The sequence below is a fragment of the Macadamia integrifolia genome, chromosome 6 (genome assembly GCF_013358625.1).
Source record: "Macadamia integrifolia cultivar HAES 741 chromosome 6, SCU_Mint_v3, whole genome shotgun sequence".
Lineage (NCBI taxonomy): Eukaryota > Viridiplantae > Streptophyta > Magnoliopsida > Proteales > Proteaceae > Macadamia > Macadamia integrifolia.
The window spans coordinates 2,866,126-2,886,273 of record NC_056562.1 but is presented as its reverse complement, the minus strand read 5'-3'; the positions used below and the strand labels follow the sequence as shown (position 1 = coordinate 2,886,273).

The window sequence follows — 20,148 nt, the reverse complement described above, 5'->3', positions numbered from 1 at the left end:
CCCCCCCCCCCCCCCTCCCTTGGCCGAAGGTAAGGGGTATAATGCGATTTTATCTCCCATTAAAATAGGGGGCATTTTTATTTTTTTGTCCATTCTTTTCGTTGTTGTATTTTCGATAACACAATCACAACAATTAGGAATAGAAAATCTATGCATAAGAAAGACATAACTGTTATAATAAAGGTATCCATTGTTCTTTGATTTGATACATTGCAATACATGAGTAAAGTTTTGTTTACCAAAAAAAAAAACCCCGCAAACCTACTGAGTATATTTGATGATCAGTAGAGACTCTTCACATGCATAAAATATTAATTCTTGATCTTCATATTGTAGGAGCTGTGGCAAGGATAACATGCAAGGCAGTAGACAAGTATGGAGTTGTGACAGGTAGCTACACTGTGATGAGTGACACAGACAAATCAGGATACTTCTTAGCAAAGATGTCCTTGACGAAGATCAAAGAAGTGGGAAACATCACAGAATGCAAGGGATACCTTCGCATGTCTTCGCTGATGTCATGCAGCATTCCCACTAATGTCAACAAGGGGATCACCGGATGCCCTCTTTCAGGCCCTCGCCTTCTCCATAACAAGACGCACTTGTACACTGTGGGCCCATTCGAGTACATGCGAGTGTTGCCACTTGGCCACGATTGAGGAGTTGCAACTTGTTTTTAGAGGCTATTACATATTATTACTAGTTAAGACATAAGAGGATCTACTTCTACACCAACTGTTTTTTTTTTTTTAACTTAAATTTACTATATGTAGATTCTAGACCTCTGTATGGAATAACGCAAGTTGTGAGCTTGGGTGGTTTTCGAGTGACCACATAATAGGTTACTTTTGTTATTTGTAATATCGTTTTTATTTGAAAATGGGAGGCAGGCATGTTTGCTTTGTAACTTCTAGTTTATGTTCTAATTAAATTTTCATTCCTTTTTTCTCCATTTTCGTATTGAAACCGTTGGTCTATCTACATAAAAAGCATTAATCTATTCTATAGTGGAACGATATCTTTATTACCATCCAATGTCTTAGTTAAAAGAATATTACTAAGATATCTCGAGTTATAATTGGATGGGTGCTCGGGGATAAGACTGTAGAGAGATTATAAGAACTTATCTTTATGGTTGTACTGAAATCCACCTATAGCTAGAAAGAGAATGTGCCAATTTCTCTGACTTGGTTTCTGCAACACAACAATAGAAAATATGGGTTGATCGTGCCAAATGTTCACTCTTCTCAAGATTATATATATTATTTTATTATTATATAAAGCATGTACTCATGCTTCGTGAATCTTTTACTTGACATCAACATATCTTTATATATTTAAAACTCTATGATTAGAGTTTTTGAAAAGGTCAGTTACGTAAATATATTTCTATTTTAAATTATAAAAATAAAATTATTTTATAGATTCTCTCTCCTCTATATAGCTTTCCTAATTTCGTTGAGTATCCTTATTAATAATGCTTTCCTAATTTCATTTAGTTCTTTTTTTTTTTTTAAAAAAAAAAAAAAATTGGTATGATTTATGAAACTAAACTAATTCCCTCATTTATATTTACACCTAAAAAAGAAAATCCCTATTTCCTAAATTCTCTCTCCTCATTTGCTTTCCTAATTTAAAGGAAATCTATATTTTTTAGATCCTCTCTCTCGTCGCTCCAGTTTATTTCTTTTTTTTTGGGTTATGAGAATAATTTCACCCACCACTCTCATCTCTCCTTAATTGCTTTCCTAATTCAAATAAAATCTATAACTGAATATTAGTTTATTTATTTACTTTCCTAATTTAAAGAAAATCTATAATTAAATATTAATTTTTTATTTTCATTTAGAAAAATAACTTCAAGTAAATCCATATTTTCTAGATTCTCTCTTCTCTCAATTGCTTTTTTAACCTAAAAGGAAACTATATTTTCTAGATTCTCTATCCTCTCTAGTGCTACTCATTTTTTTCTCTTTCTTCCTCTCACGTCCCCCCATTTTGCTATTTTTTTGCTACCTTTTGTTTTTCCTCCACTCTCATGATCTCATCTCTCCTCATTAGTTTTCTTAATTTAAAAGAAGTCTATGATCAAAGGGTGAGTGGTAGCAATGCTTAAGCGCTTGAAAGGTATGAAAACCACAGTAAATATCAACCGTTATCTACCTTTAGATAAATCCTATCCATCCATTATTTCAATGCATCAACCGGTTACTCAATGTCATGGTGAACGCACACAGGCCCCCTCTCCATTCCCGCCTCTGCGTCTCCTTCTCCCTCTCTCGCTTCCACCTGAACTTGGTATTCACCCCAACCCTCTCCCCTCCACTGTGAACCCGCGGCACCCCCACCGCTCAATATCCGCCCCCTTCACACACTCTCTCTCTCTCTCTCTCTCTCTCTCTCTCTCTCACACACACACACACACCGCCCCTCTGCGATTTACAATTTGCCCCTACCATAGCATATTGGCTCTCCCAATCATTTTTTTATGCTGTTAGTCATTCTGGAACTATTTAGATGCTGTGAATCAGTGAGGAAAGTTCTTTGTTTTGAAACAGTTTCCAATCTGGATGTTCAACTTTATGAATTGATGGCGATTTTTGTAAATCTTTTTCCCAGATCCTGATCCTCATCAGGAAAGTTTGTCCCACCACCTCTTTCCTTTTAAGTCTCTTCTCTGCAATTTTAGTCGTTGGGGTTGTAGGCACCGCTTCCAAATACCATTGAGCCGGTGCAGAGAAGGCATCAAGATCCCTGGAGGCTGGAGCCCAAAAACCGATTGTGTAGCAGGACGTAATTGGCTGTAAAGAAAAGATGATGATGCCTGGAATAGCTGGTAACAAGTTAAATGTTTTTTATGTTCAATGGACCAGATTTAAAGTTATGAAATCAACTATTCAGAATAAATGTAACGTTTACAACTTCAGAGCGCTTAAGCACGGCTACCTTTTCGCCATAATTAAATATTTAATTTTTTTTATTTATTTTCAGTAATTTAAAAGAAGTATGTATTTTCTAGATGCTCTCTCCACTATAGCTGTCCTGATTTCGTCGGTTCTTTTTTTTTTTTTTTTTTTTTTTTTTTTCATCATCTATACTTAAACCAAAAAGAGAATATCCATATTTTACAGACTCTCTCTCCTCGATTGCTTTCCCAATTTAAAGGAAATCTATATTTTTTAGATTTGCTATCAATTGTTTTTCATATACCACTCTTAAAAGAAATCGAATGATATGTAAGGGTCACTCTTTCAATCACTATATTTTAGGGGTGGTACATATAATTTTCCCTTATTTTATTGACACTAAATAGAGCGGACACTCAAATACAAAGTTTCGAATTGCATCTATTTCCTTCGTTTCTCTTTGAAATCTTAGTGTAATGAATTAAGATAGCTACGATTATTGTATGATTTCGTTCTCTAAATGTTGTGTAGGGTTTTAAAACTTTGTCACTCTTCCCTTCTCGAATCAGAGAGTGTGAATGAATGAGAGACAGAGAAACCAAAGGTAATCGACCTGTCTTCTCTCTTTTTCTTTCAGTGTCTTCTTTACCTCTTTTGCTTTACTTTTGTTTACTTCATTTTCTTTGAAATCTTAGTGGTATGAATACTGACATCTACGATCACTACATGATTCGGTTCCCTAAAAGTGTTATGTTTTTCTTTATTTCCCTCCATTTTATTTTGATTGCTCTTTCTGTTGGTATATTAAATCATAGAGTACAGATTTGTTTCATTATTTTCGGTTTTTGAGTATTAAGTGATTTGAAATAAACAACTGAAAAATAAAAGCTAAAATGTCATTTGAATTTTTACTTGTGAAATTATTCACTATGCTCTTGAGCTTATAATTGCTGGTTGAACTGTAAATAGTATAGCTTAGTATTAATTTTGTTAGAAAACTCTTTCTTGAATAAGTTGTTTAGCTATTGTAGTATCCAAGGACCCTACCAATTACGAGAGTTAATGGGTGAGAATAAGTTTAGGATCCGATTCAACACACATATGTTGTGAATAATGTAATGGGATTTAAATCACAGATTGAAATCTATTTTGATCCTTTTTTTCGGGTGCAAATTTTACTTTATTTTTGCAATGACTTATGGTTCCAATAGTTACTTTAATTGCCTCTTATTCATTACAGTAGGCTTTATTTTCTTCTATTATCTAGCTACTGCGGTTGATCAATTACAAGTACATCTCTGAATCCTTTTTTTTTTTTAAATGAAGTTTGAGTAGTGAGTATGTCTCTTCCTTAATGGATTCATGGAAAACGAGTTTAGGATCCAATTCAGTGCACTTATGTTAAAACATAGATTGATAACTATTTTGAACCTTTTTTGGGGCTACAATAGTTACAATTGTTTTTCTTCGGCAATGAATTTCAGTTGCAATAGTTACCATAATTCTCTCTTATTAGTTGCAATAGACTTTATTTTCTTTTATTATCTTGCTACTGCAATTGATCGATTATAGGTAAATCTCCGAATTCCTTTATTTTTTTTTTTTAAATGAAATTTGAGTAGTGAGAGTGTCTCTTCCTCAATAGATATATGAATTTGCTCTCTCTCTCAACTAAGATCACACATGTAGTTTTGGTTAGTTTGTAGTAAATTTTCTTCACACATTCATTTGCACATATGTTTTTACTAGTATGTATATATATATATGTGTGTGTGTGTGTGTGTGAGTGTGTGTACCAATGATTGTATTCACATTAATATTCACTGAAACACAATTGCATATCTTAACAGGGAATAACATTACTTGCTAAGTCTAAGATTGTGGTTTTTGGAGAGGTCATTGATGGGGAAGCCTTGGTTGTCCGGTGCACTTTGATTGAAGGATTTTCACTGGGGCTGCACATCTTTTTGGAATCGAACAACAATGAGGTGATCTCACTTCTGCAGCATCCTTTCTGCATTGCTCCACTGACCATTCACCCAATAATCTCCGACCTTAGACAGGCTACTAGTTTTCTATCATGTAGCTTCTTCTTTTTTTTCTAGAGAGTCCAACATGATTGCAAACTCTCTAGCTTGAAAGGCCCTGTGCTGACAATGCACGACGGTTTGACCAAACTCCCCTCCATAGTTGAAGGAGAATTTTAATCCCCATCCCATGAGTTCTTTATTTGCAAATCAATAGATCTCCATTTACCCACCCCCCACCCCCCAACAAAAAAAAAACTCGTTAAAGGTTGAGGAGGTTGTTGTGCTACACTTACTCAACAAATCATATCTCTGAGGATTGGCCGTTGTTTAAGGAATACAATGGTTGTGTAACTGGGTTAGTTCAACCTCTATGTTTAACTTCATTAACTTATTGTACCTCAAAAAAAAAAAAAAAAAAAAAAAAAAAAAAAAAAAAAAAAAAAAAAAAAAAAAAAAAAATCTATTATTAAACTAAATTTACAATAAATAAAAAATACCATTAAACTATCAGATAAAAAAACTATTATTAAATTATGGAAGAAGGCTGGGCACACTGGCCACGTACTCCAAACTAGCATCTGCAATATCTTTATTTTTTCCCCTTTCGAAATGACCCATGTCGCTCTTATTTGATACTTCGTTCTATGTGGGACGATGTACCTATCCCTCTCCCTTAAACTCTAAAGGTATTTCCTCTTTTCTCAATCATGAATATTGGGATTTAATTGAGTCAATAAAAGCTTTGGACAACTTGGAAAAAATTTGGCTGCTAACAAGTTCCTGCTACCGTGGTAGGAATCAGGAAAATGGAATCTCGAAGGTAGATAGCAATACCAAGTTTTGTTCGGAAAACCTACCCAATTAGAATAAATTCAATGTTTAGTTAATATAAATCAGATTGAGCCACATGAAGATTTAATTTAAAGAATCCACAATCACAAATATCAAACAAAATAATTTGATTACCTTGTTGTGCCATATGCAAGAGTTTGTGGAAATTCTGATGGTTGATATATATAAAAGAAGCGTAAGATAGCATGGCCCCTACATCCAAACAAAATGATTGCCTCACCTCTTATCAAAAGGCTGAAATCCCACCTTTGTTGATGTTTTCATGCATACCCATTGGCCCCCATGCTAGCGCAAGGGTCACATTATCTTATATATATATATATATATATATATTCGTCTTTCATGGCTCACCCCCAAGAAAGACGAAAATTCGACCCGTGTTGATGGGCTCTCTCATTGGCTCTTGCATTTGTGCAGGAGTTTCTCTCCAAGATAAAAAACTCTTCCCTCCTCCCTTACACACACACAAAAAAATTACTATGTCTAGGAGTAGAGTGCATGTACCTAAACACATGGTGGGTGAGAAATGACAACCTTACCCCCCCCCTTGGAAGCCCAATATTCCATGCCATGTTGATGCGTTGGCATACTCTCCCATTGCACAAGAGCCATGGTTCCAGACATAATATTCTTATATATATATATATATATTGAAAAAAAAATGCCAATCTAGGTAAGGAAACACCTAGATTGAGGTGGGTGCAAAAAGACCATGTTGCCCCTGATGTGCACTGAAGATGCTCTCGCAAGCCCTCCTGTTGGCCCGTGTATCTGGCGTTTCCTACACTAGACCGGCAAGGTTCTCTTACCCCTATATATATATATATATATATATAGTTGAGCATTCCAGTGGCTTTTGGTAAGCTAGCACCATACAACATTAACAAGGTTGTACACAAGATGGCAAGGGGGTCTTTTCCAAAAGGGAGAGGAGAGAGGATGACATATGCTAGGCACCCTGGTGGTGTTTTTAGCCTTTTCTCATATATATATATATATATATATATATGGGCGATAGAACAATCCTATCTTTTTTTTGTCAATCTTTTTTATTTTTCTGATATTGTTGGTACCTTTTATATTTTTTAATATATAAATATTCTTTAAAAATCACTCACATCCTTTTACTTATCTCTCTCTCTTTCCCATTTTCCCTTTCTTTTGCAATAAGTTTTTCCCTCCTCTCTTTCAACCGTTTCTCTTTTTAAATATCCTTTAGGATTTTTTTTTTATTTAAATCTCTCTCTCTCTCTTTCGCTATCTTTCCCTATCTTTTCTAAAAAAAATCCCTCAAATCTCTCTCTCTCTAGATTTACTTTGGTATATCTCTCCATAATTATGCCAATGCTATTCCAATAGAATAAAAAGGAATCATATTTACAAGATATGAAATGCTATCAAAAGTCTTTTTTATCTTTAGCTACAATACATGCTTTAAATCATTTCGGCAAAAAAAAAAAAGGATGCAACAGTCTTCCCCCCCCTCTCTTTTTAGTTCTATTTAGCATCTCTCTCTCCCTCCCTCCCTTCCTTCCTATATGTGTTCTTTTCAAATCTCTATGGCTGAAAGGAATTTCAACTATATGAAACCACGTACTTCTTTTCTTTCGATTGATGGTTTCTTTTTCCTTTTTTTAAATAATTGTGTAGGGTACATTAATGTTGATTAAACCGATTTTAATGTTTAGAGATACTATTGAAAGGCTTATGAGTAAGAAAAAAAATTATTCATGAAAATGTAGCTACAATTTTTTGCTTTTTTATTATAAAATGAGACAATTTATTAGTGGCATGTGTTGTTTAATAATTGAAAATATTTTTTATCATCTTCTATAGGTATAAGCATAATGATATATAGAGATTGCCACATATGTAACTCTCTATTAGCTGAGATTACCACTAAACCAATGATAAAAGGAGAACATGTTACTCTTTTTCTTTTTTCTCTCAATTTTGGTTCATTATGAATCCTTGCAGTGGAATGAATTTTCAGTAACATAATAATAGGTACCAACCTCTCTCTATTACGAATCTCTCTAGTTGAATAGAGTTGTAATGGTACACATTGTTTAATAATTAAAAATAGTTGATCTTCTTGTATGGAATTAACCATAATAATGCATAAAGATTGCCCCATATGTTATATCACAAAAATTTTCATGGTTTTGAAAATCTCACTTTTGTGTTATTTACTTACAACATAATAATAAATGTCATATTAAGAGAGTTAGAACGTAGAATGTATGATATCCCATGACAAATAGCTAAGTAATATTGTGATTTTTTAGTTTCTACTTTAAGTAATTTATTCAGACTTCATCTTGTGGTTCGTTAATGATTCAATACTATATCCTCTTCTTTTACCTATAAAGCTTATGATTTCGTCTATAATTTTATTCTCAATTTATGTTGGTATGCTTTTGTTATGATGTTATCAATTGTTTTGTTTCTTGAAGTTTTGGGAATGACCATGGATGAATACCTTTCCCAAATTATCTTTTAGAAAGCTAACAACCCTAAGGATGTCAATTGAGAAGCATTTCTACAAAAAATAAATAAATAAATAAAGGATCAGCTCCTAATAGATTCTTTCTCGAGTCAGAATCAGAATTGTCCTAATTAACCAGTCAATTTCAAATATTGGGATTGTCTAATTCTGGTTCTTAACTAAATCTTATCAATATTAATGATAAAAGTTACCTTAAAGTGATTTTCTTATTGGCATCTATTAAGGTGTCAAATAATTTGTATCCATACTTTTTCCCCCCTTTAGTATATATAACTAACTTTTTCACTCCTGTGAATCTTACATTTTACATGAATACTTCAAAGAATATGTGAAGACAACACATGTAGCCTCTCCCTCAACTTAGGTTAAGACCGGCAGCCACCACGCCAAGGGGCGCTTTCCCTGAAAATCCCTTTTAAATAATGTCGTGTGTATATATATATATATATGTGTGTGTGTGTGTGTGTGTGTGTGTGTGTGTGTGTGTGAAAAATAAAATTTCTTAATCATGTTGAACATGTGCCCATACACAATAGAGCAAATTTTCCACTCTACTCACTGTAAATTAAAAAATTGACATCCATGTTGATGTCCTTTATGCATGCTCTCATTGGCCAAACGACCAAATAACTATCTCTTTCCATATATTTAAGGCAAAAATAGATCTAAATCATATATTTGTCGTAGTGTCGATCATATTTTATTGCTCTGGTTAACTTGCAGTAAAAGTTATTTCCAAAAACAGAGTCCCAACTCCTAGCTGTCTAACTATTTCTCAGATAAATCGTTGGATTTCTGATCTAGGCATGTTGAATCCGTTTTCTCTTGAGTAGCAGCCTACTGTCGGTTCCCCCAATTCCTTTCTCAGATGTCATCTAAGATTATGAATAACCTCCCTTCACAAGAGCGCCATCTATTGATTTTTCATTGGATTGATAATTGTTTGACTAGAGATTCAAGATGTGCATCTTTAATTTTGTTTAACCTTACTTCTTCTTCTTTTTTTTTTTTTTTTTTTTTTTTGAAAATTTCAAAGCTGTCTTACTTTAATTTTATTTTATTTTATTTTATTTTATTTTAGTTTATTTTGTGTATGCAGGACCCAAACTTATGCTAGATAAGGACCCACAAGAGATTAGAATAAGTACCACCAAAAGGGTCATTGTGCCTCACTTATAATTAATTACTACCTATTTATTTATTTATTTATTATTATTATTATTATTATTATTATTATTTTCTGACAAAACCTTTAATATAGTTACTATATCAAGAGGTGGTGATAGAATGGTCGAACCTTTGCCTTTTATTGGGTGTATTTTTTTTTTCTTTTTTGGCGAAAATAAGAGTCAATCGTAGACTTGGTTTAGATCGATCCCAATTCTTGATCAATATCATATCGGTGGATCAACATATATAAACGATAAAATAGTATTGAATTTAGGGGGTATTTCTATCCGATCCAGGGCAATCAAATCAGAACCTAACCGATAACGACCCCGATTCCATCTTCTGAATCCTTGATCGTAGATGAAACCAAAAGTCTTCCTCTTTCTATATGTTCTGTTTTCCTTTCTTTATGAAATGTTGATAGTCAACTAAGTGTGGCTAATAGGATGAGTGAGGATCAGATCAGACTTATCTCTGCAAATCTGGGAACCGCGTATCAACGTATCTGGGATTGCTCTACTTTGATACGGTCCATACCGTATCAAATAAGGTGGATTCTGGTCAAAGGGGAAGCTGTGTGGGACTAGGTTCTGTGTCCATGCATTGGACTGTGTATCTGAGAGCTTCCAGCCCTTCGATCTGCACTACTATGTAATGTACCACAGAGGAGTCCGATCCATCGTGTGAGTTCGAAGCATGGCGCAGTGGTGATTGTGGGGGCTAATTTATAGGCAATCGATGAGCCAACAACAGTAAGCTCTATTCTCTGGTAGATCTACTACTTGAAACCATTGGATTATTGTAAGATGAGAAGCACATTATCCCCACCAATGCTAAGAACTTTTTTTGGTCAAAACCAATGCTATGAATCGCTCAAAGATATACAAACACTAGATTAGCCTTAGTGATGGAAGCTTCGGCTTGTAGAGTCGGTGCCCAAAGGAGGATGTTGTGGGATCAAACCTTATCTTATGAATGTATAAGTTAATGAATATGTGTATGAGTAGGTGACCATTGGCCAACTAGCAACCAGTAAACTACTAGAATAGTAGGATCCAAAAAAACAAAACCACTGAAGGATTTCATTACAAACAATGAAACAATGGGCAGCTCACAAGATTTTTTTGTTTTTTTTTGGGTAGAAAGCTCACAAGATTTTAACAATCTTATTTCCTTAATTATATGGATATTGTGAAGATTCTTCTTTCTAGTGTTTCCATATAAGAGTAGAAACCTCCATTCATGTACAGAATGTCAGATATCCATTATATAAACCATTCTTATCCTTCAAAAAATAGAACAGAACTTGTGACACATTCAAATCCATTGTAAGGTCGCTCTCTCTCTCTTTCCCTCTCTCCCTCTCCAGTTCTTATTCTTTGTTTTCTCTTCTTCTCTGTTCATTCCCTGCTAGCTGATAACGTGACCTGGGTATACCCGTTTGAAAATAAGTTGGGACTCCTTCGAGGCAACCCTATTTGGCTAGATGCTTTGATCGAAGGAAGCACCATCATATGCAACCTGAATCTTAGGCTCACACATCTGAAATCAAACCTGTAATCCAAGTGCTTCTTGATTTCTTGAGAAGTATACTAGTTTGGATCGATTCAGTAGACCCAAAGGTTAATGTTTAAGTTCCTCTTTGTGTTTCTTTACCTTGCCCTTATGTTGTTTGCCATTCCTAGTTTACCTCTAGTAAATAAATAAACTCTCTCATATCTTTCCTCCTTTATTTCTTTATTAATCCTTTAAAATTCTTCCTATTTATAACTCTGCCATTACTAATATCAAACTCAATATATTGACTACTTTGCTACTAGTTCTTTTGATTTGAGTTCTGTATAATTATGTTTAAATTTATATATGTTTACTTTTGCTCTATGTTTTATCATTCAAATCGTTACTGGCAAAAATCTTTTACTCAATATTTGTACAATTGACATATACATTGTTACAATCTTAACAGGTATGATGACCCTCATATGAAATGAGGTTAGGTGTCTTCCTTGGACTGTTTATCATCAAAGGTCAGATATGAAGCCTAAACCATCAGTAGTAGTTATGCGGCCTACATGTTTGCTCATTGCTCTGGTACTTCCTTTATAACCATTATTTTTTAACATTAATTTCTTAAATATTGAGTTTTTTGTAAGATATAAAGCTGAAAACTAATCTGGCTACACTCTTTCTAACATTGAAATGAAGGTATTGGTGGTTTTCTTGATTCCATGTATACTAATTGCAACTTGGTATGTTATGGCTACTCGAGTTGAGCACATGGTGGAGAATGTCTTTGAGAGTTTCCAAAATGGTTCATTATCAGAAATTAAAACTATAGAAAGATCATTGCACCCATTTAATTCTTCAGCTATGAATCTGGCTAGAGTACTTGCTGCATCACTTAATGGGACTGATTTCACATTCTCCACAGTTGAGAATAAGGTTTGTATCTATACCAGTTTCATAATATAATTTGTGTTACATAAAAATGCAGTGAAGATAACAAATACTGATAACTTATTGCAGGTGGCACCTAGCTTGTTTTTAGCATTTTCGACAATTCCGAACTTGTCTCAAATTTCATACATTGGAAGAGATGGTCTTGTATTCTCATACCTTCGTGATGGCACTCAAATTCTCTCCATTTATTCCAACACTTCACATAGTTCAACTATGGTTACTCCAAATGCTACAGTGACAAGCTGGTACAGGCAACCTATAAATAGTGACACTGGAAAGCCTTATGGAGAAGCAAGTTCTATGAATTCAATGGTAAATATTAGTGAAAGTTGGTTTCAACAAGCCCTGAATGGTTCAAATGGTTATAATTCATTAGGGAAAAAGTGGAACAGAGATCAAGCTCTCCTTTATCTTCACACTGCTGCTATGGATGGAATAGGCGTGGTGTCTCTCGGCTTTTCAGTAATGGATATCATGAATTCCTTCCCTAGTATATACTTTCATGAAGGGAATGTACTTGCACATAGTGGACCTTTAAGCAATAAGAAGGCTTTCAGTTCAGGCATGACAGCAATCAAACTAATGGAACAAGCTGCAGATTTGGCAAGTCAGGTTCCTAATATTTCTTATCACAAGATTCCAATGCATATATTTATTGAAATCAGTTAGCTAAAGTTCTAAACATTTTTCTTTTATCAAAAATCTATTTGTTATGTAATTTTTTTAATTTTATACTAATCAAAAGCACATAATTGCATTGAACAAACAAAGTGGACTTTCTTATTCATAAGACAATTGCTTGACTTTCATAAATGCAATGATTGATTTCATCATTTATTGAAATTTATCTAAAAAAAATTCATGCCATTCTATATACATATAAAGCTTATAAATAAAAATGGTCAAAGTAGAATCCTATAGATCTCATGTTGTACATTCTGTTATGCTTGTTAAGTAGCATATAATGACAAATTTAATTTGATTTTTCTATTTTGAGAGATTGGTTGTTTAAAATTACTTCATCGTAGATTTATATTCTATTTCTCTTTTTATGATATTCTTCTTTTTTGTTTTATAGGTGCATTTATATGCTATTCCTCATGAAAGAATAATTGGTCTTGTTCGTAGGAAAAGCAAGTTAGCATTTTCCCTTTTGTTAGTAATGCTCCTTTCCTTGGTTTTTTCTATTCCTTTTATTCTGTTCTTTATTATAAGAGCAGCAAGACGAGAAATGTTATTACGTGCCAAATTGATAAAGCAAATGGAGGCAACTCAACAAGCAGAAAGAAAAAGTATGAACAAAAGCCTTGCTTTTGCTAGTGCGAGCCATGACATACGTGCTGCTTTGGCAACCATTACTGGTTTGATTGATTTTTGTTATGAAGAGGTTCATCCTGAATCAAAGTTGAAGATGTACTTGATGCAAATTAATAGTTGTGTAGAGGATCTTTTAGGTAAGTCTATTAGACCAAATCTTGTTTATTTTTCAACGATCAAATATTTATTGTTCTTTGATTTTATGTTCAATTATAGGGATAGGATCTGCATCAATTACATAACACAGTCCAATGTAATTGAAAATCATGGACAGAGCCATAAATTCCTAACTCAAATTTGAAGCCTACAAATTGATTTGTGTCTTTGTTTGTGATATTGTTATGTTCTCAGGAATATTAAATTCTATCTTAGATACAAGTAAAGTTGAAGCTGGAAAGATGCAACTTGTGGAGGATGAATTTAATTTGGTAGAACTATTAGAAGATGTGGTGGATTTTTACTATAATGCTGGTATAAGGAAAGGCGTTGATGTGGTTTTAGTTCCTTGTGATGACTCTATTTTCAAATTCTCTACCATTAAGGGTGATCGAGTAAAACTTAAGCAGATCCTAAGTAACCTACTTAGCAATGCTGTAAAGTTTACAAGTGAGGGACATGTCTCACTTCGGGTTTGGGTAAGGAAAGCAAGCCCAACAAACTCTATAATTGCTTCCAATCATAATAGTATATGGAAGTTTTTGTCACATTTGGTTTACAAGAATAAGAAACCTTATAATGATTTCAAAGTCCTTCATCCGATTCAACCGAATCCAAATACAATGGAATTTGTATTTGAGGTGAATGATACCGGCAAGGGAATTCCCAAGGAGAAGCAGAGCTATATATTTGAGAATTTTGTCCAAGTCAAAGAAACAACACTTGGACAAGGAGGCCATGGACTAGGACTTGGCATTGTTCAGTCATTGGTATGTGAAAAGAAATATAATTTGATATATATAGTTTATTTATGAATATGAACTGACTCTGTTTTATCAATTATGAACTATTTTAATTTGCTGAAACAGGTAAGTCTAATGGGTGGTGAAATCCGAATCATGGATAAAGAACATGGTGAAAGAGGCACTTGTTTTGGATTCAATATTATTCTTGATACCAGTACAGTAAAAGAAGAGAATATTTGGCGCCAAACTTCCAAGTTAGAAAGCAGCTCTCATGTTGTGCTCTTAATTCAAAGTGATGAGAGGAGAAGAATCTCTCAAAGGATAATCGAAAGCCTTGGGATTACAGTATCCATTGTTAATCAATGGGAACATCTTTTTCTTACCCTTGAGATGATTAAACACAGAGTAAACCTCAACCATCTTAGCTCTTCAGGAAAATCTGATTTTGGGTCACCTGTTGAAAGATCTAAGGTACCAACAAAAGATGGAAGTGATTTTTTTCCAACTCTACACAAGAAGTTAAGTTTGAGTAATAAAAACTTCATATTGCTTGTGATTGATGTTGATAGTGGCCCCTTTTTAGAGATGCATTCAGTTATTACTAATTTTAACGAAGAGCTCTTTAATGCACATTGTAAGGTTGTATGGTTAGATAGACCAATTACTCTAACCTCTCATGGGAGAGACCTTCAAGAGGATAAACTACTTCATTATGAATATGTTGTATCAAAACCACTCCATGGTTCGCGTTTGTATCAATTGCTTAGAATTCTACCAGAATTCGGGGGTAATGTTGAAGGTGATCTCTTGAAACCAAAGGGAGAACTCAAGGGAGAACTCAAGGGAGAACTAGTCACACAGATTCATCTAGATCCCGGTACATCATCTATAGACAAAAATAATTGGAAATCTAGATCACAGCTTATCCAATCCCAGAATGAGTCTTTTCCACTACGAGTAATGCAAGGAAGTGAGAAATTCTTGGATGGAAAGAAAGTATTGGTTGCTGAAGATGTTGAGGTTTTACGCAAAGTGGCTATCGCTATTCTTTCTCGTCTTGGTGCAACAGTTGATTCATGTGTGGATGGGGAAGAGGCATTAGAAAAAGTTTCTATTGCACTAGCTGAAACAAATTCAAGTACAAAGACAGCTGATAAAACTCTTCCTTATGATTTTATTTTCATGGACTGCGAGGTAAATATTTTTATGTTTCTATGATCTTAAACTCTTCCCTTATGTATTTTTTTCTTTGAGGAAAATCTGAGAATGCTATAAGATTCTTCCCTATAATTTTCTATAATATTTCTACTTATGCATGTTTAGTATTCATCTATATATGAAAGTTCAATCCTATTCTTTTAATTTGTATAAGGAAAATTATATGCTAGCTTTGAGGGCTCTATATGTTATATTTTAGAGTATCACAATTAGTATTAATGATTCTTTTCTCATAATATTTATTTATTCCATTTCATTCACTATAAGTAACTCTTTTTTTCTTTGAGGAAAATCTGAGAATGTTGTTAGATTCTTCATTCTTAAGAAAATTCAATAGATTTAATTAATTTCTTATTTTTTGTAGTATTTAAATTTATAGGTTGTTTATTTTCAATTGGATTTGTTGTAAATTATTTATTGATTTTCTGTTTGATTTCTTTTAAATAAACTGTTTTCTTATTTATCAGATGCCAATAATGAATGGGTATGAAGCAACTAGAATGATACGCTTGGAGGAGAGGAAGTATGGTATTCACATCCCCATTATAGCATTAACAGCTCATGCAACAGTTGAGGAAGCAACAAGGATTGCCAAGTCTGGAATGGATTTTCATTTAACTAAACCACTAAAAGTGGAGAAATTGTTGGATTTACTTCAAAATAAAAGTTTGTAAACTCTCTCTCTCTCTCTCTCTCTCTCTCTCTCTCTCTCTCTCTCTCTCTCTCATTAATATTTTTTATTAGAGTCCATTGGGGAAAGTTATAATTTGCTTAACTTGTAAGGATATGAGGGGATGGTAATTACTGTTTTGGTTAGATTTGAAATACCTATATATTCCTTGTGTAAATTCGTTGAAGGAAAGATGGCGTGGGTATTTTTTTTAAACACAAATCCATAAATAAGTAAATCATGTTAACCTTTTCTCATATATGAAACACAGCTAATACGTCATCACCAGCCTCGCCATCAATGATCAAAGCCAGATCTTCCGAGGATTTGTCGGTCCCATGTATCCTTGTCACAACTTAAAATTAAGACCCCTAACGTGCAGACTACCCTGCGCAGCTAAGAACCCTCCTACCGTGCATCCTCGTAATCACTATTCTCTCTCTCTCTCTCTCTCTCTCTCTCTCTCTCTCTCTCTCTCTTTTATAAAAGAGTGTAGCTGTATAGGTGAGTTGCCTTCTTGCTACTACGTTTAAGGGAATAAGCAGAGATGGCCCTTGACCATCTGCTCTTGATATTCTCTTCGGTTCTTCTGGCACTCAATGTTAGTGCCTATTCCACAGGCACAGAATACTATGCTAATGGCCCAATACCCACATTCGAGAAGCCCAAGCAGGAACAGGGAGAGCACATCCAAACCCTTGGCATACAGGGGCTTATCTATTGTAAGATAGGCTCTGAGCTCACTCCTCTTAAAGGTAACAGGAAACTTGACAATAAGATATCTTTCAATCAAATTTAATATCTTTACTTCATTTTTTTTTTTTTTTTTGGCGGTGTGTGTGTTGAGGGGTTGTGCATTATTAGGAAATAAATGAATTTTGATACATTATATATTGTAGTATCTTATTACAATCTTAGTTTAAGATTACTGAGATGATTTTTCTTGATACTCTATCAAGGAAAGCTTACCTTGGTGATCCAAATATCTTCCATGCAATAGTTTTTTGGGTTTTCAAATTTTGTCACCATCTATCAGTTTCAGCCAGATTTGATTTATTTCCCCTTCGAGATGTGGTGCTTTCAAGATAAGGGAGCATGGTTTTCCGCCTATTCTCAACACTTTATTCACAAGCACATTTTTAAATGCAAACAACAATGATATAGCATGTAATACAGGCCCCAACTTTTATGGACAAAGTATTAATCCCTATGTCCCTTGCGTACATGTCAACTTTCAGCTCTATTGGAGTTTGCCACGTGACAAAATCAGGATTGAAAATCCAAGGCTATGGAAGATTTCACAATAATGATTGGATTTGACTGAAACATATGAGTGACCAACATTACGTAGATAGTAATTTATTTTTTGAGGGGTGACTAAAATATATTCAACAAAGCACAAAATTCGTTCCCCCAAAAGTAGAGCAAAGAATATGAGGAAAAAAAATGGAGAGAACCTTACAAAAATCAACAGCCTATCATCTGCTGAAAGGGAAATCTGAAGAGTAATATATCGATAAAGCCAATCTGCGCAGAAAAGAATTACATTCTCATCTACTCTTCCTATTTTTTCGCTAAAAGATCATGTATATTAAAAGAAAATGAAGAAAAAACTACAAAAGGCTGGCTATGCTAGAAACAATCAACAGAGGCATCTAGACAGCTTCCCCACCCTCTACTCTTCCTAGATTGTCCTTTATGCACATTGAAATATTCATGAGTTACACTATTTTCCACACTTGTATGCTTGTAGGTGCTATTGCAAGAATAACATGCTTGACATCTGACGTTAATGGATATGAGGCACTACCGTTCTCCTTCCTGAGTGAAGTAGCTGCCAAGAATGGTTACTTCTTAGCAACACTACATCTTGAGAAGGTGGAGCAGAAGGGAAAGCTATCAGAGTGCAAGGCTTTCCTCCATAGTTCTCCATTGAAGGCCTGTAGCATTCCCACAAATATGAATAAGGGCATGACCGGTGCGTCTCCCGTTTAGCCCCGCCTTCTTCCCAACAAGAAGATGGTATTGTTCTCTGTAGGGCCTTTCGCATACACCTCGCATCCAACCTACCAATATCCTACAACAAGGGCATGAGCGATGCTTTATTGGCTTTTTTTTTTATTTTTTTAATGAATAAATAAATATATTGAATCTCAAAAAAGGGAAATAAAAAAAAATTAGAAAATTACAAGACAAAGATGCCAACATTAGACTCGGACAAACAAAGAGAAAAATAATAGGAACCCAGAACAATAGCCCAAGATCTTATACATCTTTCATTAATATATTTTTTATTGACCTTTAGCCCCAAAAAATAAATAAATAAATAAAGGAGGAGGCTATTCATTGTGACCAGTTATTCTCTATAGTGAGTGTAGTTGTGCGGTGAGCAACAGATGGCCGAGAGCGTCTAGGCACTATCCCAAGATCAACTCGTCCATCCGATGCTCACCGCACAGTCGCAATCACTACAGAAGATGTTTTCACATTCATTGTTAAGTTCTTTCCTTTAAAATGATTAAACCATCATAATATACGGAAAAAAATTTTTGTCATTTCTTCAATGGACTTGGCCAATGAAATAGTTGTTTTTTTTTTCTTTTTTTTTTTTTTTTTTTTTTTATATTGGGGATGGGAGGGGGATCCGGGTCGTCTCCAACGACTAACGCTCCAACAAGCATCCAATGAGTTTCCGGATGGTTGACATGTGGAGATAAAAAATCTGACAGTTCGAACGATTCTGAGTTGTCTCTCCTCTCGCTGAACAATTGCAGAGGGAGCAGAGGGCGACGAATGAGGATTTGGGATTTGAAATCCGACCGAAACCCGATCTCCAACTCTTCTCCTTCTATTTTTCCCTCTTTCCCTCTTCATACATGCTAAAACCCTAACCAGAGGCGTTGAAGTCGTTCGTCATTGCAGATTGGAACAACTTCAGGGTCGCCTCCAACCGACCGGGGTTTCACGAACTGAAGTTGGATGGTTTCATATCTGAAAACACCCCCTTCATGCATCATCTTCTTCTTCTCTTTTTTTTTTTTTCTAAAATTGTGGTAGATGAGAAATCTTCCAGAACTATGCATTCGTGACTTGCTTTCTGACATTCTCTTGAGGTTAAGCAGTGCCTGCAACCAAAATCCCTTCCTCAGTGTAATTTGATATATCTCTTCCTAATTTGGCTCTCAAACTTATAGCTTTTGACATCCTTGTTCCATTCTTCCACCAATTTCCTGAAGAATACTTTATAGACATCCTCCTTTGTTAGACTTTCTGTGTCAAAATTATTATAAAACTCATGGTGATCCTTCACTAAATTCCTTAGAAAAATAACAAATCCCTTCAGCTATCATGTTTTGGAAACTGAAATCCGTCTTTCTTGTTTTAATTGCCTTGTTATCTCTTCTCATGTCTGAATCAACTAAATGACAAAGCGGTTCTCTATTCACTTTCTTAGGAACCTTTTCCACGAACTGAAACAAGATAGCTGGATTGTAGGAGAGACAACTCAGAATTGTTCAACTGTCGGATTGTAGGAGTACATGTATCAACCATCCAGAAGCTTGTTGGACACTCGTTGGAGCGTCAGTTGTTGGAGACGAGCCAGATCCATGGGAGGGGGGAGGTTGACATTGTACTACAAAGACGTGCTTCAATCATAGTTGGGAGAACCAATTCAAGTGAGTTGTGATCAATGAGAGGTTAAGGGATGGGCTTACCAACTCCACACTAATATTGGTTGGCTTAAAATTTAGTTTGCCCATATCAAGTTGGCTAATCCTATTATTCTAGAACTTTGCCCATCCAAAGTCGAGCGACTTAGGCCCAAGCGCAGAACAATAATATCCAAGCTGGTTTTGTCAACAATTTTCTGCAATGGAGTTGCACAAACTTTATTCTCCGTTTCTCCGTTATCTCCCCTCTTTGTGGAGCATGGTTTGAAGAATCGGAATCAAATTTATTGGATCGGTCAATTTCTATTGGTATTGTCATAAGCTGAGATTGATTCCTGATCGCTCCTATATCCTTGGATCGATACAAATCAATGATAAAAAAATCACTTTTTCGTTTTTTTCGAAGAAAACCAAGGGATAGATCCATCTGATCTAAACTGATA

The 20,148-nt window shown here is 34.7% G+C and overlaps 3 protein-coding genes across 7 annotated transcripts in view; all 3 read left to right on the top strand.

Moving 5' to 3' along the window:
• The window catches only part of LOC122080936 (protein SEED AND ROOT HAIR PROTECTIVE PROTEIN-like), a 1,740-nt gene extending 836 nt beyond the window's left edge, over positions 1-904 (top strand). Inside the window, exon 2 of the mRNA XM_042647830.1 lies at positions 337-904. Within this exon, the coding sequence (XP_042503764.1) occupies positions 337-659 (323 nt within the window). The 3' untranslated portion in view covers positions 660-904. The remainder of the gene's footprint in view (positions 1-336) is intronic.
• A 9,855-nt stretch (positions 905-10,759) lies between these two features.
• Positions 10,760-16,250, top strand: LOC122081517 (histidine kinase CKI1). 5 transcript variants are annotated; one of them, XM_042648665.1, is made up of 9 exons: positions 10,764-11,089; positions 11,434-11,558; positions 11,673-11,909; positions 11,994-12,539; positions 13,006-13,381; positions 13,596-14,170; positions 14,270-15,340; positions 15,832-16,060; positions 16,091-16,250. In XM_042648665.1, exons 2-8 carry the CDS (start codon positions 11,502-11,504, stop codon positions 16,036-16,038), a joined length of 3,069 nt encoding a protein of 1,022 aa, XP_042504599.1. In that variant the 5' UTR covers positions 10,764-11,089; positions 11,434-11,501; the 3' UTR covers positions 16,039-16,060; positions 16,091-16,250. The 5 variants fall into 5 exon arrangements, with proteins under 5 accessions (XP_042504600.1, XP_042504599.1, XP_042504602.1 ...); XM_042648666.1 differs by having other exon boundaries at positions 10,760-10,800; positions 15,832-16,250; XM_042648668.1 differs by having other exon boundaries at positions 11,994-12,530; positions 15,832-16,250.
• Positions 16,251-16,581: 331 nt separating this feature from the next.
• Positions 16,582-18,029, top strand: LOC122081639 (protein SEED AND ROOT HAIR PROTECTIVE PROTEIN-like). The gene is made up of 2 exons (XM_042648829.1): positions 16,582-16,789; positions 17,788-18,029. The coding sequence occupies exons 1-2, from the start codon at positions 16,582-16,584 to the stop codon at positions 18,027-18,029; spliced, it is 450 nt and encodes a 149-aa protein (XP_042504763.1).
• Positions 18,030-20,148: the final 2,119 nt, after the last annotated feature.

Excerpts from the sequence above, each read along its gene's own strand:
- LOC122081517 (XM_042648666.1), top strand. The coding sequence starts at position 11,502 with ATGAAGCCTAAACCATCAGTAGTAGTTATGCGGCCTACATGTTTGCTC. Across the intron at positions 11,910-11,993 it reads TCTCCACAGTTGAGAATAAG|GTGGCACCTAGCTTGTTTTT; the intron begins GTTTGTATCTAT and ends AACTTATTGCAG. Across the intron at positions 12,540-13,005 it reads CTGCAGATTTGGCAAGTCAG|GTGCATTTATATGCTATTCC; the intron begins GTTCCTAATATT and ends TTTGTTTTATAG.
- LOC122081639 (XM_042648829.1), top strand. The coding sequence starts at position 16,582 with ATGGCCCTTGACCATCTGCTCTTGATATTCTCTTCGGTTCTTCTGGCA. Across the intron at positions 16,790-17,787 it reads TGAGCTCACTCCTCTTAAAG|GTGCTATTGCAAGAATAACA; the intron begins GTAACAGGAAAC and ends GTATGCTTGTAG.